This window comes from Chrysemys picta, chromosome 2, assembly GCF_011386835.1.
Source record: "Chrysemys picta bellii isolate R12L10 chromosome 2, ASM1138683v2, whole genome shotgun sequence".
Taxonomy (NCBI): Eukaryota; Metazoa; Chordata; order Testudines; family Emydidae; genus Chrysemys; species Chrysemys picta.
Window position 1 is genome coordinate 22,352,853 of NC_088792.1, and position 18,068 is coordinate 22,370,920.

Sequence of the window (18,068 nt, forward strand, 5' to 3'; positions counted from 1 at the left end):
ATACACATACAGCTTCCAAAAAACGATCACATACTGCACACAACCTGTTGCACAAGCTGAGGTGGGGTTGACCATCTCCTCTCTCTCCTGCACTCCTGTGGGCTCAGACAACATATGGTGCATAACATCAGTGGGTTTGCCCATGCATCCCACTTGGCAGACTTCCTGGCTTTCTCACGCAGGAATTCTTCACAGTGCCAGGATGGGGCCACGTCAAGTTTCACAAGCCAGTGTTTTTGGTGGCTTCGGGGGATTTTCCCTGGTTTGATGCAAATCAGTCATGTTGGAAACTTACAAAAAAGCAAATTGGTGCGGCATGGAATGGGGGAGGAGTGCACATTTACCCAAAACTTAATGGCAAAAATATTCACAAAAAATTGTCACCACTTGTGTCAGCCGAGCAGCGCAATAATGTTTCAGAACAGGACACGCATGGACAGTGAGAGGAAAATGCTGGTCAGCACTGAAGGCTCCTTTCCCCTACTTCTCTATACCAGCACATGTTAAATACAGGCCACTGTCCCCAGGTCTGACGAGAGTGGGGGGAAGCCAGTACAAATTACCGGGCCCGGCAGTCTGGAAGGGGGTCCAGGCCTCTGGGACACGTATCATCAGTGTTCCTGCTACAGGGACGTCACTTTGGCAGCATCCCAAGGTGTTCTTGGCTCCTAAGGGTTAAGGTATTGGGAAGTTATGCACAAAGGGAAGCAAGGGTCTGGCACAGCAAGGGTTCCAAGTTTTCTCCCTGTCCAAACCATTGTAAACCTAGATGCAGGGAGGACTCAGGAATGCAGGGATGACAGCCTAGGCACACAACCTTCTGAAAGAAGTGAAAATGGGTTCTTGGTCACCTAAGAACACAGTATGGAGAGGTTAATCTTGCTGGGAGACTTGCAATGAAAGTGTGAGAGAGACAGGAATGTGCCATCATTCACATCACACGAATGCTGTTATCCCCCAACCTGGTACCTGAGCATTCAAGGGAATCAAGGTCAGATCACTGTCTGCTTCCATGAATGTGAGGTCTTATTTTTAAAAGCCATGGGATCCACATATTGTGAAAAATAGAGCTAGTGCTAGCAAGATAGGGAATCAGCAATGAGAAGGGCTTATCCTGCATGGTACATCCTGGTGGTCCAAACTAAGCAGCTTATCTTACTAGACCACTTCAGGACCATGCTTGGTTCCAGACACATGCAGCAATGAATAAGTGTACCAAACAGGTCACCTATGTTCATTTTTGAAGCCTCCAAGAAGCAACACTACAACTCCAGAATTTTCCTTCAAGGATGAATTTATATTTCTGCTCCTTTAAACAAAATCCAGACACGAGCAAAAAGCGAAGGAACCCTCTGAAAAAGGCTTATTTCCCCCCAACCACAGGCAAGAACAATGGTTTCATTTTTGGAATCTGTGATGTCTTTAGCAGGATCCAGTAGCTGTGGGTCCAGTTTGGTCACTGCCCTACAAACTGATCAATGGTAGCCATAGCTGCTGATTTAACAGTGACTAGGCTGGAGCACTCTTGCTCATCCACATGCCAGAGTGTAATTTATGGAGTTGTGTCGGGACAAACTTTCTCACTTGGAAAACAGAGAAATGTACTGGAAAAAGCAGCGGTTTTCCTGCCTAAAGGAAATGGATGCTGCATTTAGAAACGAGGGCCTGAGGACAATGTTATTCTGTAGTTTTACATAAAGTCAAAAAGCTAAATGCCTTGCTTTTGGCCACTTTTCCTCCGGCTAGATAGCCACAGCACCTCCTCTCCCAGGCTCCACTGCCACAGGCTGTCACACGCACAGTGCAGTTAAGTGTTACCCAACATAAATCCAAGTCTCCAGTCATGCCTTTTCTCCTGTCACCACTGTACCTCCTGCTCTGGTTCACGTGTAGCTTCAGCGGCAAAGGGTCTTACTCATTTTCTTCCATGAAATAGATAGTGAGGGCTAGTAAAAACCTCCCGAGCATGCTGCACAAGGCCAACAAACCTAAATCTCTTCCCCACATCAGCTTCTCTCGGGCAATGAGTGTACACAAGACCACTGTATAATAGCAGTAATGACAGTGTAGGGGTGAAAATGTGCCCCACCGTGGAAATCCATCGTGCCTATTGGGCTTGCCCAGCTGAGCTGTATGTAAAAACAGCTACCTGGACAGAGAAGCTAGAATATCAAAGGTACTGATGCGGGCCCCTTTACCGTAGTATCTGAGCACTTCACAGCCTTCAATGCAGTTATTCTCACAACCCCTCTGTGAGGTAGGGAGGTGCTATTGGCCCCATTTCACAGATGGGGACTGAGGCACAAAGAGACTGACTTGCCCAACGTCACATAAGCAATCCGAGGCAGAGCAGGGAATTGAAACCATTTGTCAGCCTAATGCCCTAACTCCTAGAGCATCCTTCCTCTCAATTATATCCCCGTCTCCTGAATTGCTAGTTTTATCTGCCTGTGAGGAAGATTCAGATGTCGCTGTCACAATGGATGCTTACACAATGGACCAAATTCATCTTTGGTGTAACTGAAGCCAAAAGATTCACACCTGGGATGAATTTGGCCCAAGCATGAGCTGTCCCAGTGCCATTAATGGACTGAGCATAAACATTACACCTTTCCTTGGATGAACAATTGGCATATTGGTTCAGCCTGCAGCACAAACACATCATGGCTCATCAACCCTCACCTGAAGTTTTATGACAAGTTTTAAAAATAAAGCCAGACTTTTGTATTCAACTACAAAGTTCCCTTATGTTTATTGTATACACATGACACTTCTGAGGCCGTGACTGAAAGCACTGCTACAAAACCGTGATCATCTGAATCAAAAGGAGTCACGTTTATTATCGTCTGGATCGTACAATTAGAACACACAGTGCTGTGGTACATGCCATAGTCTAACACTGGAAAACATCAGCAATGTGGTACGACAACAGAGCAGCTACGTTATGCCGGTCTGATTAGTACCTCTATGCTAGGAATGTTTTACATTATTGCTGCAATTCACACTTGATAAACATTGTTTATAGAGCCCCATCCCAAGTTCTTTTTCAATCCCCACCATAACCGGTTACACACTTCTCAAAATAGTTTATGCATCAGATCTATGGATGTCAAGAAAAGCAATGCTGATTTACACCATCTGGCCCGTGTGATAAATATGTGTAACATGAAACCAATGCAAACATTTCACAGGAAATGAAGCTATATACGTGTAAGCTTCTTGCTTACCTATGAGATGTAGAATGCTCCAGTAGTCATATAGTTAAATGCACTTCAGTTTTTGTCCTCCAGCTGATGTCACTAAAGGCTTTAGAAAGCTCTATCGCAGATGAAAGAACTGCTAAATTACACCACAAGGAAAATAGCTATAATGGTACATGTATGTTGTTTCCAAGATGAAAGTCACCTTCCTGAAAAAACTGCAGATATTAAAAAAACACAACTACATAAACAAGGGTAGAGAATGTAAAACAAGACCCTTCTGATGAGGAAAAATAGGCCATCAAGCCTTCCAACTTTCTGCACATTAACATTTTTATGGTTATTTTAGGGGACAAACCAAAGTATTTTGATTATTCTTCCTCAAAGGACAACCAAATACAACACACAATTTAGGGATATGAAAATTGCCATCCTGGGTCAGACCCATGCCCCATCTAGTCCCCTATTCTGTCTCTGATTATGGCCAGTACCAGAGGTTTCAGGGGAATTTACAAGACTCCTCATAATGGACAATTATGGAAAAGCTTGCCTATGGTGAAGTTATTTCCTATCCCAGGTATTTACTGGTTATCTTGGCTGTCTAGTCTATTCTGTGTCAGTCCTACCTGATGTAACAGTGGATGTTTTCATTATCCATATAAATAATTTCTGAATCCTGCTAATCTCTTGCAATATTGTGGCTATGAGTTCCATAGGTTAATTGTGTGTTGCGTAAAAAGGCATTTACTTGTAGCAGCTTTAAATTTGTTGCCTTTCAGTCTCCTATACAGGAGCAGAGAGATGCAAGAAGTGCCTAGTCTACCTTTTTCTGTACCATTCATTGTTTTGTATATATCTATTGTATGACTCCATATTTGTCTCATCTCTACAGAAAACAGTCCTCATTTTTTTTCTCCCCCCTCACATGGGATGTCTTTCCCTGATGCTGATCAGTTTCTTTCCCTGTCTCTGGATTCTTTCCTGATCCAAACAAGGGCTGAGATTCTCTGTCTTAATGTGCCTCCACCCAGCTCAGGATGGAGAATCTTCTGCTGGAACTGGCTGTCTTTACAAGCCATACATTCACACTAAAGTTGAGGGTGGCTCTGCTACATTTTGGGTAAATTAGATGCAGCCCTCTGGGGTCCTATCAAGATGCCACTGCAGCTCTCAGTTGGCAAAGTGTGAATGTCCCAGATATATAGAATGCAGCTCAAACAGTAACTTGCACATAGGTACAAAAAGGCACCAGACTATATTGCAATGTTCACGGTACTTCACAGACAATGCCACTTTATTCACAAGTGAGATTTTTACAGCGGTAGAACAAAATACTTTGTATAATCTTTTTGTTTGTCTTTATTATATACATATAAAGAATCTGTTATAATCCAGTGAGCACGAGAGAAACTCCTGAAGACAAAACAATGTGTGCCATCAAATACAGTACAACGAGCATGCACAAGAACATCTTCAAATAAGATCTTGCTGGTGTAATTTTATTTTATTTTTAACATGGTAAATGAAGACTAGTGGAAAAAGTGTCAAGCTTTAACTGGATTAAGTATGCCACAGTTTTGTAAATTTTTGTTGTTGGTTTATTGTAAAAATAAACAAACAGTATTTTTTCTTTACATCATGGTGGGGAAATTTTTTTTCAAAGGTCCAAGGTAGTCATAACAGAAAAAATAACAATCTATAAAGTGTACTCCCATTTAAAAAGCAAAATCATAGAAACTGTACAATTTTAAAAAGTGAATTATCACAACTGCTTCCTAAGTTTCCTAAACAAATAGGCAGAAAAAAGTTAAAAAAGACAGCCACTGTTCTGTAACAATGCTAATCAAATATTTATTTTCTATTCTAATAAACAGATTTTTAAATTAATGTCTACTCCAGTAATTATAAAGTGGGTTGGGTTTTTTATTATTAATGTTTTACTTGATTAATAAAGCACAAACCCACAAATTACAGGTATATTGCGGTCATTGCCTCGTGGGATGTGCTGGGGTTGTTTTATGAATGCATTTTAGATAGATGTATAATCAGATTTTGGGTTTTTTAAAGCATTTTAATAACCACGGGGGGGGGGGGGGGAGCGGTTCTCCTTGCTGTTGGACTACATTTGCATATTGTAGTCTCTGCTAAAATTCTTTCTGAGCCCAATCCAACACCAAGAACACCCACTGGATTTTGGTGGCCCTTAGGATGAGATTCAGGACTGCTGGATAAAGCTCATGGGTGAAATTCTTGCCCCAATGAAGGCAATGGCAGAACTCCTATTGATTTCAGTAGTGCCAGGATTCCACCCTGTGTACTTGGGCTTTAGGCAATTGCGTATATTGCAACTAGTGGGGATGAAATCTCCCCCATAAAACCTGGGGAGTGACGGGGAGGAGGGGAGCACAGTGCTGCTACTTCATTGCTGCCTCTCCAGGCTACAGCCAGAAGTAGCAGCTACATCCCCTCTGCGCTCTTTGTGCAAGTGTTTCCAGCCATTGGAGCTACATATTCCTGGATCTAGTACATAGCAATGCCCCTCTGCTATGTACATTGGCGAAACTGGACAGTCACTACGCAAGAGGATAAATGGACACAAATCAGATATTAGGAATGGCAATATACAAAAACCTGTAGAACACTTCAACCTCCCTGGCCACACAATAGCAGATGTAAAGGTAGCCATCTTACAGCAAAAAAAACTTCAGGACCAGACTCCAAAGAGAAACTGCTGAACTCCAGTTCATTTGCAAATTTGACACCATCAGATCAGGATTAAACAAAGACTGTGAATGGCTAGCCAACTACAGAAGCAGTTTCTCCTTCCTTGGTGTTCACACCTCAACTGCTAGCAGAGCACCTCACCCTCCCTGATTGAACTAACCTCGTTATCTCCATACTGATTTATACCTGCCTCTGGAAATTTCCATTACTTGCATCTGAAGAAGTGAGGTTCTTACCCACGAAAGCTTATGCTCCCAATACTTCTGTTAGTCTTAAAGGTGCCACAGGACCCTCTGTTGCTTTTTACTGGATCTAGTGGCCTCTCTTCCAGCCCTCACTTCCCCCACATCTACATATTCAGAACTGGCATGGAGTCCCCTCTGTGGCACACTTGGAAAACTTGGGCTCTTTACCCAGACCGCAGCCCTCTCAAAGTGATGAATAGGTGGTGCTCTCTCAGCACTGGGGTTAATTTAATCCTTTCTTCACTTCTCCAATTACGCTTTAGGTCCATGGCAATTAAAGATGCAAACACACAAACAGCATCTGTAGATTTGGTTTTTATCAATGAGATTAGCTAAACCACTATTTAATGCACACAATGTATTCCAGCCCTCCTAAGAGTCAGATGCCAGCCCAAGTTTCAATATTGCACATCAGTTTAACAACGATCAAGCTACTCCACAAAGTACTGCAAAAAGGAGGGTTTGTGATGTCTAATCTCTTATTTGGCTTACGACAGATGCTTTGCTGAAATCGAATCAGGAAGAGCTCTTTCTCATGTGGATTCAAAATGCACATGCAAGACCAAGGCTACTAAATGGGCTGGTGAATGGCGACAGCAACTGAGCCAAGGGCAGGTACGTAGGCACAAAACCCACTGCAAAATCATTTAGATTAAGTTAACTGCTACAAAAGGGATAAACTTCATCTGACAAACAAATTCTTCTTTACATTCTGACATGCCAGGTTGCATCAGGTAATATTTTCATGGCTCTGTATCTCACTTGAAGATGAAATGACATGACACCACAATTTAACCCGATGGGAATAGAAACGTGAATTTTGCCGATAGGCTCTATATTTATTATTGCTGTGGGAAATAGGATTCTTTCATCCAAACTTTTATGAAGATTAGTGGCCAACACCACCTACACAAGCAGGATCCCTAGATTTGCTTATTTACGGTGAATACTGCAAGTCTGGCACCTCTCTGAAGAAGAAAGCCAGAAAATCTCTTGGCCTTGTAATGCTGTGCAATAGTCTTTAGATTACGGGAACGTGCTTCCTGTTTATAATCACTTCCTGACCTTATGGAGAAGTACTATAGTATTTAGTCAGGATGAAACCAATTGAGTTTTAAATGGGATTCTATAGAAAGTACTCTGAAAACCTATAGAATTTAATGGAAAAGATGATCATCTTTCTGTAGTTTGAACCATTCTATAGAATTTAATAGATAATTATATTCCTGCTCTAGCGGTTTCTGAATTAATAGGAATAACCCTTACATTATTAACCTGAAACATATCATGATTAAATATTTGCAGAAGAATTAGGTTGAAAGAGATTTTTGAACTTTAAACAGAAATTGTAACAGTTTGGAAAAGCATCATGAAGTGCTTTACAAACCCAAAGGAATTGAGGATTGCCACTGTCACTCAGGTTTGCTGTGGGTATGGGGAGAGTGAGCTCTGACTATATTAACGAATCACAGCGCAAGGATCTGCCCTCTGAAAAGCTACCGTTCACCTTGGGTTGTCAGTCAGTAACAACACAGCATCCCTGCAGTGAGACCATTCCATTTGGCAACAGGAGGTGGGGGCCAGGATGTACCAAGTTTGAATCTCTGGTAGGTTGGTTTGGATGTAGCTACCTATATTTTCAGAAAGCCACGTCACACTGTCTCCACAATAAATCTAATTCAAACACTGGCAGATATTGTTCAAACTGATTTAATCTTCCCTGATCTGCAATTTTGTGTTAGCTAAAGTAATAAAGGAGTCCTGTTAAACCTAAATTATCAAATGAAAAAGGCAATTTTCTCATTCATACCCCATTAGTTTTTTTAGTTATTGCTAGGAAAGCTCTAAAATGCTTATGCCATAAAATAAACATGTGGCTTAATATACAGTATGTGTATTTAAGAGGATGATGGCATCTGCAGTAACTGCTCTATACTGCCAGGGTAATGGGATGCACAAATTAAACAGTAGCAGCACACACTGAGAAGACATACATAGAAAAGTAACACGTCTGGCGCTTTTTGAAATAACTCTTTAATCACCAAAAAGAAGAAATCACCAACATCCATACCTACAACACAAAATTGCAACATGTTATTTAATTCCAACAGGTGCCTGTCGCCTCTCTTTTAGCAAAACTGCAATGCTATTTTTTAAACAATTCATTGAATAGAGATTTACAAAAGACCCCACAATTAAAACCATTGATATATTTTGCAATTATGAAATCAAATTGTTAACCTGGCACAGTTAAAAGCATACAACACTTTCAAGTAATTTTGAAAAAATATAAACTTGGAAACTACAACCATGTTAGGTAACATTTTCAAAAGCATCTATGGGGCCTAAGTCCCATTTTCAAAAACGAGTTACTCTTAGGAGCCTAAGTCACTTCACTTTTGAAAATGTTACCCATAGTCCCTCATTCGAATAAATCAAAGTGTTTCTATCAGCAGTTTTAATTTCCCCCCAAAAACAAACAATGAAAAATCTGGGTGTGTTTAAGCAAAGTTACATCACTGGATCGTTTCCAGACATACTTTAGCATCACTTTGCAACAGTAGGTATAAGAATTTAGAGCACAAGAACCTTAGAAATTCTACCTACATTTCTTCATTCCATAATAATGAATTAAAATGATATGTATAATTTAGAATGGGGAAAGAACAGAAATATTGCAGAGAGATGTAACCAATGTCTGCATAGAGACAAATTCATACAATGTAGATTGAAAATTTTTGTTTCAGCCAGGAATGCCTGGAATGCGTTTACTGAAATATCCTTTCTGGTCTAAAAAGAATGGTAACCACACTGTTTTGCGGGGAGGAGGAAATAATGCCAAAATATAAAGAAGCTCCCATTCTCTCCAGTAATCCTATAAAAATCAACAATCTGCTTTCATAACCGCTCAGGCCATTCATCCAGCTGCTATATGGGGCCTATAACTCAGTTCTTGAGGTTAGAGTATCCCACTTCCTTTTCTGCTAGGCCAGTGGTACATAATAAGTGTTGTTGTGCTCTTTATACATTGGGTTCCCATTAATGTGACCGACTTGTTCTCTGCAGTTGTGACAACTGTGCAGGCCTATTTACTTATAGCTCAGATTTTCTCCCATTCATTGCACAAAGCTGAAAAGTAAACAACAGTTAAGAAAACATTCGCTTGCCAAAGCCCAGCATGAAAAGGCGCAGGCTCTTTATGCAAGAGGCCAGACCTGTGTTTACTAACACACACAGCATTGTTTCATGCTCTTGCTTGGTATTGTGTAAGAACAATCCCAGTCCTTTTCAGGCCCCCTGCTCTTCTTATTCAGCCTCTGAGAAGTTACAAAGTATAACAGAACACTGTATTTTCTGAGAATATATTGACTGCACTAATTACCCACAATACTGTATATTTGCTATTAAGAACATGAACGTGTGCTTTCAAAGTGTGAAATTCAGGGCTCTGAGGGTGTGAAAGGAATTAGATGGATTGTTCTGTCATTTAATCCGAGGCTTCAAGATATCTTTTTTAAAATTTTAAAAAACAGAAGCAGAATACACATTTTAACTGTTGAACTTTTACTGGCTATAGAAGTTTGTAAGGACCCTATTACTATGTGGTTACAATAGAAGATACACAGTTAAGGTCAGGTCACGGTTTCCAACAACATTCACAGGGACTGAGAATAAGGAAATGAGCGATGGATCCTCAGGGAACCTCAAGGAGATGGAACCGCTCATTGTGGAAGTGCCTTGAGTATTGCATTCACTTCCTCTGCAACTGCTGTCAATGCAAACTCAAACTGCTCCTGTAGAGAGAACAAATACACAGTCTGAATAATAAAACAAAACATTCCAGGAAGGAAGCCTGGTGCACTATTCAATTGTGAAGCATCCTCAAGATATTATTTAAAAATATGAATATGCAAGATGAACTGCACTTTCCAATGGAAAGGAACAAAATGTTCTGAGATTACTGGTGCAATATACCACATTTGACAGGATCTTACAACTCTCAGTCATCTTAACAGAGAAAAATGCAGATAGCAGACACCAAGAAGCACTTGTTGTTATAGCTGGATATTAGCATACAATGACATATTACAATTGCATGGTCAGAAAGGTCTGTGAACAACTGATCACTATCCACTTCCATCTGACAGATGGAAACTGGTTAAATATCCATCACTGACGTATGGGAATAGGTGGGGCACTGGAGACAGGACTCCTTTGCTTCCTTAACCCAGCATTTCCAGACTATAGTAACTACAGTAAATCTTTCCCCACATTATGCACACTGTAAGAAAACAATGACTGTAACGTTTTGATTTTTCAGCACACAATACCTTGAACAAATTACCAAGCATTCTCCAATCACTACCCTGTCATTTAAAAACATGGGAGGTATAAATTTCATTTCCTCAAGGTTAGTAAGTGTGAAGACACAGGGATACAGTAAGTCAGTATATGAGAGAGAGAGAGAGAGAGAGAGAGAGAGAGAAAATATGTAAACTTAAAATTTTTGTATCTATTTTCTAAGCGAACTATTTTGCTAAGAAATTTAGTTTACTGAAATGTTAGAATCTGCATCTACTTTTTTTTTACATTAAAAATCTTTTTATATTTGCCTGTCCAGTCTGTTCACACAAAAGAAGTCACGAATTGTGCGGAATGAATAGTGAATCTGCTCAAAGTATTCTAAAGTTTTATTTCGCATTTTGCATGTGTTTTAAATAATCTAAAGCACCCAGAGTTTCAAACAGACACTGGAAAGATTCAAGTAAATACAATATTTCAGGCTACATTTCTTATGGCTGCTCTGAGGATCACTCTTTGAAAGGGAGAACAAGCTGGGAACAAAGGGGGAAAGCAGGAGGAAAACGGAAAGAATGTGCAGGCCAACTGCACTCAGATACTACAAGGATTAAGAACCTGCATAGAACAGGACTGGGCCAGAAAGCCAGGGTTGTTGGGGAAGGACTGTGACCATAGCTCAGATGTGCTCTGCACAATATGGATTGGAACCACCAATACAAATACCTCCATTCAATAGGGTAATATCTGTCTCCAGAGGTGAGGGAAGTCCCAAGTACAGCATGAAACTATTCTCTAGCCCCCTGGTTTTTTTGACTACATGACAAGTGCTGCACAGTGGGCTTGAAGTCCACAGACTATACGAGTCAATGCAGCAGTAGCTCGTGGCTCCTGGAAACAGACAGCCCCCAAGGTGATTATTGAAGATTGGACTAAGGATATGCAATTGTATTTTGTCTCCCACAATACTCCACCCCAGGTCCAGGTGGAAAGCTAGTGGAAGGATTGAAGGCTAGGAGGACTCTCGGCATAGAGCTAACTGGAGGACGACAATTCCAGTTCATATCAACTGTCGAGGTTTTCAAATTTGTTTTCATTCCACTTTGGAACTAAAACAAAACCTTTTGAACTTTTTACAAAAAAATGGAATTGTATCAAAATGTCCATTTTCTCTGATGATGCAAGTGTCGAAATCCGTGAGACAGAAGCCTGGTAGTCAGGATGTTGGAGACGCAAGGTCAAGTCCCTGTTCTCCCTGATTCAAAGCAGAATTTTTCATCCCAGCTCTCTCGGATTCAGGCACTTGACTGGGTCTTCCACTTTCCAAGTGCTCTAACTACCAGGCTAAGAACGTGAGTATCTCTCTGTCCCCCAAAAAAGTGTTTGGGTTTTGACAAAACGACACATTTCAAGAAAATTTCATGGCACTGAAAATGTGTCAGCCAGCTATTTCAGACTCCACTGAGAATACATGACGACTTGTACTTCACCCACTTCAGTGTCAGACTTCTACACCCTCACCCAGTACATTTCAGAGCCAATGCCTACATTGACTAGAAAACCTTATCGTGCCACAATGAGACATAGCTAAGGACACAGTTCCTGGATCAGAATGGGGTGGCGGGGGAACTAGAATAACTTCTCAGATACATCTGGGATCATGAGTTGTGCAGTCACCCTGGCAACAGCTATAGCCAAACTAGCACACCGTGCAGTTTCAGGATTGGATCCTCCGATTTGTGTATTAGCTGTCAATCAGCCCTAGAGAGTGATGGCTTACCCTTGCTAGGCATGGAAGGATGATGTTCAGATACAGAAGCTACCCCATGAATTGGGATGATTAGTCTACCTGGATTAAAGTAAAATCTGAAGTGCTGGTGGCCACCCAGGAGAAGCAGGAATGGGATGCTAGCGCTGATGCAGCACACTGAATTCATAAGAGAGCAGCATGAGCAGCAGAAGGCCAAGAGTGGGAAGCAAGAAAGGGCATTCCACTTGGACATGCATTTGTAGGGGCACACATGAACACAGCACATAATTCTACTTATTCAGAACAAGTTACTCTGCCACAGGAGAACCTAACATGAAGACCAAGGAGATTACTTCAATAGAGCTACACCAAGTTATACTACCTGAGGATTCAGACCTAAATTACTGAGGCAACTTAACCTACAAAGAATATGCCTGAGAATCTAGGGTTAAAACCAACCGTACAATACTGCAGTGAACAGGATGGTACAACTGATGCACAGCTGTTTCCTCAGCACAGGGCTAGGTCTATCAGGCACAGCGAACTCAAAATGCTATAGCTTCCACGGATGCCCATGGCTAATCTTTAGAGAGCAAAACCACTTAACCTACCTCCCCCACACCTTTAAGCTAAACCTCCTACATCTAGATAACATGAACTTTAATCTTAGCAATGTTTAAGGGACCCACTCTGTTAATCTATATTCAGCTGTGCTACAATCAACATGTGTTACAGCTCAGTACAAGACTGAATAAGTAGAGCTGAGCCTGGATGGGCAAACTTGGGGTAAAGATCAGAGCTGGAAAGGAATTTTTGGTTTTATCTCTAATGCAGAGGCAGTATAAATACAGTATCTTAGAAAAAGAGCAATACAATTGTGTTTAATTTTGATTCCAAGTAAAAACTGGAAAGAAAACCATTGGCTATGTGTTATATGTGATACAGTGATGAGCCTTGACTTAATATTCCAGCTTTCAGGAAGAAAGATATGGTAAGGGAAAAAGAAGGAAAGAAAGAATTTTCTCATCCCAAAAGAATATACTTATTCATTACTCTTTCATGTCACGTGTGACATTTCAACAATATTTTGTGATTCCCCCTGGAAAAAAAAAAAACCTCACACAACCTTTATTGTGCCCATCAGAAACACAGAATGATGAATTTATTTATGTTTATTATGTACCGTGCATTTGAATAAAATATTGTTTCTTATAGACAATATGTTGCTAACAAATCATTCACACGATTATTGAAAATGTGGAGCACTGTCTGCTGGAAATGCAATGACATCGCTGAAGTAACTCAGTGCATATTTGCCTAGGGACATTCTGTAATTGGCATTTCTAACCTGGTTTTTAATCCATTGTTTTAAATTACTCCAAGAGCCCGATATTCCTTATTTGTATTCAGCTGGGAAAGCACATGGGTTTGTTTAAATACAAATAAATAAATAAATAAATATCTGAGGACAATATAGCACTAGCATGTAACCAGATATTTACCATTTGCAATATGTTAGCTTGAATAAGTGATTTTGGGCAGTTCTGAGATTATGATAATGGTGGAGAGAGAGACAAGAGAGATGAGCAGTATTCAGTATTTCAAAGCATCAGATTAATTTTGTTTATGAAGGTTCTCCAGGTACACGTTTTAAGGGGAGAACACCATACTGAAGTGTAATGATCAGTGAGATTTCCATGTGATCAGCTGATCAAGCCCAGAGAAGTTTACATTCCATTTTTCTACTCTGTAGTTTAGGAACTTTTTTTTTTTTTTGGTGGTAGTGGTGGTGGTGTTGAGGGTAACATACCCTTTTATTTCAACAGAAAGAAATGCCAGAGTAAGGATTCAACAGAAAGACTGACATGTACAGGGGGTGCATTGACAGCATGTGTCAGGATTTACATTTTCTCTAGGAATCAAATACGTGCTCAATTAGATTCTGTATGTTATTGCTTTTTGTAATTTGAAAATCAGAGTAAAAGAAGAATTTGTGATACAGTAGAACCTCAGAGTTATGAAAAACATAGTTATGAACTGACTGGTCAACCACACACCTCATTTGGAACTAAGTATGCAATCAGGGAGCAGAAATAGAAAAAAGCAAATACTGTACAGTACAGAACTGTGTTAAACATAAACTACTAAAAAAGGGAAAGTCTAAAAAAAAGATTTGACAAAGTAAGGTAACTGTTTCTGTGCTTGTTTCATTTAAATTAAGATGGTTAAAAGCACCATTTTTCTTCTGCAAAGTAAGTTTCAAAGCTCTATTAAGTCAATGTTCAGTTGTAAACCTTTGAAACAACCACCATAATATTTTGTTCAGAGTTACAAACAACTTCCATTTCTGAAGTGTTTATAACTGAGGTTCTACTGTACTTTCCACCTCACTTGCAGATAAAGATTGGACAACTTCAACTACCCAATAAGCATCATTCTTCCTCCACCTGCTGAAATGGCACAAAAATATCCCTGACAGTTCTCCAACACCAGTTTTCCCAGGTTAGATAGGGAACAGAAATGAATGGGATTGGGAGGAATCCATTACTTCCTCAAGAAAAGTTATGAAACAGTCTGGTACAGAAAACCATTTGTTCCACAACTACCCAGCAGCAACTTTCACTTCCCAGATGTTGAAGATATTTCCAACAGTACCTACTTAATCGTGGGACCCTGTCACATCATTGCTCTTTGTTGTCCATCTACCCACATTGCAGGCTCCAGACTGGGACAACAAAAACAAACCATGCCACTTTCTGCCCATGTAATGTATGGATATCTATTTAGTTGGTCTCCCCATCATGAATGAGATTCCTCAATGTCATACATAACTACAAACTTTCATTTTATCATTGTAGCTCTTAACAAGCAGCAAGTGAGGATAACCCAAGGTATTTTCCCATCTTTTATCGATGTTACTTATAGCAGCAGCGCAAAGATGAATTTCAAATTTGAGATGCATATAAACAGAATAACACTTTTCTTTGTAAATTGATGACTGTGTTGCACACTGTGCCCATTAACAAACAAGTACATGATATTTATTGCACTTCACCAGACGATACAAATGTAGCCTACCATGCAATATGTATATAAAAGAACAGATGACAAGCATTTAAAAGGAAGCACAGGGTTTCAACCATCATGTGTGCAAAACACATTATTTCAGAAACAGGCCTGTGTTCTGTTACTCCCCTTTAAAGGGCTTGATTTCCTCCTGAACTATTTCCTGTAAGCTGAAACTTTTTCAGCATAAAAACTGAATGCAGCAATTATGTTCTTAAGTGATTTGGAACCTTTGGTTTACATATCGCATGATACTGAACTGCAAATACTCTAAGAAAATAACCTATCCTTGAAGATTAGAGCAAGAACTTTTTTTAGCACGCATTTTCTTTAATAGACTATAGGTTGCTGTCTTCACTGTCTTTCATATATGTTAATCGAGATAGATGTGGAAGATGTTACAAGAAAGAGCAGTAAACATCAAAGAAAGTAGCCTAGATAAATCTTCAGCATAAATAAGCTACAGTTGGTAGGGAACCAGAGTAATCAGCTAGCGAGTTGTGTTATATTAGGTCATGCCCTTTCTCCTCTATCATGAAAATAACTACAGTGAAATACCTTTAATGTATTTAAAATCCCAGTGGATGTATTGACAGTACCTTTGTCTGGACCATGCCTGGTCTCTGGTCCCTCAAGTGCTCCAGGGTAGCAGCAATATCAATCTCTTTAGCACCTGTAACAAACCACAAATTGGGCTGAGTTAAGAGCAAAAGATAATACATGCTGAATCTGTCAATCTCCTGCTATCGGGTTCCCTTTAGGCTAACAGTCCAATTGAAAATTATTACATCCATCCCTCAGCAGACTAGGCAGACAGCTGCAATTTTTATGTTCATATAGGAAAAAAAAATAAGGGAAAAGGGCATTAATTCAAGAAATTAGCATTGATTCAAGAAAACCCAGAGAAAAACAAATTCTGAGAGATGCCTGGACAGATATTTCTCAAAAGCAGAACAGATTTATTAGAAACTACAGACCCATCCTGGCAATGCTTCCTGCTGTAAGTTGCCCCATTGCAGGCACAGGGGATATGCATGATATTAAGTACCTGCAGGATTAAGCCCTAAGCATTTACCATTATCAGTTCTATCACATTTTAAAAAGATGCACCATAAATCACATGAGGTGCAGACATTGTAAGGTCTCAAAGCCAACTGCAGCCAGGTTTATACTAATATAAACAGCATAAATATCCTCTTTAAGAGAGACAGTCCCACAGTTCCCCTCAATAGCACCTTTTCAGGAAAATTCACACTCAAAACACTCAAGAAAGGCCATTTAAAACAGTTTAATTTTGTTTTAATGTGGGCAAAAATACCATGAAAATCTTTAAAAACAAATCACCAAGGCTAAGAAAATATATCAGTTTGTAACACCTTCCTGAAAAGGAGCATTTCTGTATCTGTATCAGAAATAGACCTTTATTCATACAATGGGCATAGCACGGACAGCTCAGAGGTCAAAGGTTGCCACCTCGGATCTCTACATATTGCACAGGAATTTACATGGAGGTATTTGATGATAAAGTAGGAAGATGTTTAAGACAAAAATAAAGATCTCCTCAAGAAATCAAAAGAAAAGACACTTCCCAAAAGCGTAATAAATAAAATAAAAATAAAATAAAGTAAAATAATATCATATCTCAACCACAGCTGATTCAGCTAGAATTTCCACAGAAAGCATCAATTCAGGTGAGGATTGCACCACAGAAAACTACAAACAACTGTTGCTCTTGTCTGCAGAACAGGGGCCCCTTTTTAACAAGGTGAATATTTCATTTTAAGGGGAACACTGTAGCTTAGTCCACATCCACACAGCGAGGGAGGGATTTTCAAAGTTTCACCTATAGCTACAGTGGGGGAAGAGTTAGACTGATGCTGTGCTTTTTTCAAAATCTCACCCATAATTTTTATAAAGGATGGCAGCCTCTATGCCTAGGCATTAAGATTAAAATGTCAAGGTAATCCATGGGGGAAAAGGTTTGCGCAGGAATCCAATGATACTGTTCAATGTTCAGACAGGCTTTCATACCCCCTTTTATGAAAATTTCAATGGCAGGCAAAAGTTGATTTTTACAATATACATTTCTCAAACCTCTTGAGAATCAACATTCAGAAAAATCTTAAAGGTGCATTGAATAAGCCATTGAGCTCCTTCCTTTCTATTGTACAGATTATGGTGCTGAATAGGGTGCTAGACACTATCATCAACAGGACTACAGCTCTGGTAGCGTGCCTGGTAATAATGTCTGGTAATAAGGCCCTGATTCAGCAAAGCAGTTAAGCACATGAGTAGGACCATTGGATTAGTGAGCTTAAAGCTAAGCATGTGTTTAAGTGAATTGCTGAACCAGTGCATAAGTGCTTGGAAGATCAGACTTTGTGTGGTGTGGTATACACCATTACTCATCATAGACTATGTTAGTTGACAGAGGAGGGAAGATAATGAAGGAAGATCAGACAGAATACCCCTTGCCTTCCCCAAGACACACACACACACACATTACTACCTCCTCAAGCTACTCTTACAGGTAGAGGAGGACAGAGAAATTGTTTTGCAGCTCTAAAAAAATAAAATAAAAACACGACTGGGAAATGCTTAGAGACTATGGTAATGGGGCCTACATAAATGCCTAGAGAGACTGATCAACTGAACATAGTGCTGCAAAAATTGGCTGCTGCTTTGAAAGAAAACGTGTGGAACAAGAAAATTCGGAGCAGAAGAGGGAGTTCTATTGCAAGAGGTAACACTACCACACCTTTCACCTCTATTCCATTATTGTGC

General features: G+C 39.9%; 1 protein-coding gene across 2 annotated transcripts in view; it reads right to left on the reverse strand.

Moving 5' to 3' along the window:
* Positions 1-8,187: 8,187 nt before the first annotated feature.
* PTPRN2 (protein tyrosine phosphatase receptor type N2) overlaps positions 8,188-18,068 on the reverse strand; it is a 942,968-nt gene continuing 933,087 nt past the window's right edge. For both annotated transcript variants that reach the window (XM_065582768.1, XM_008162983.3), the window contains 2 exons: positions 15,884-15,957; positions 8,188-9,963 (listed from right to left, as the gene is read on the reverse strand). In XM_065582768.1, coding sequence (XP_065438840.1) covers positions 9,892-9,963; positions 15,884-15,957 — 146 coding nt within the window. In that variant the 3' untranslated portion in view covers positions 8,188-9,891. The remainder of the gene's footprint in view (positions 9,964-15,883; positions 15,958-18,068) is intronic.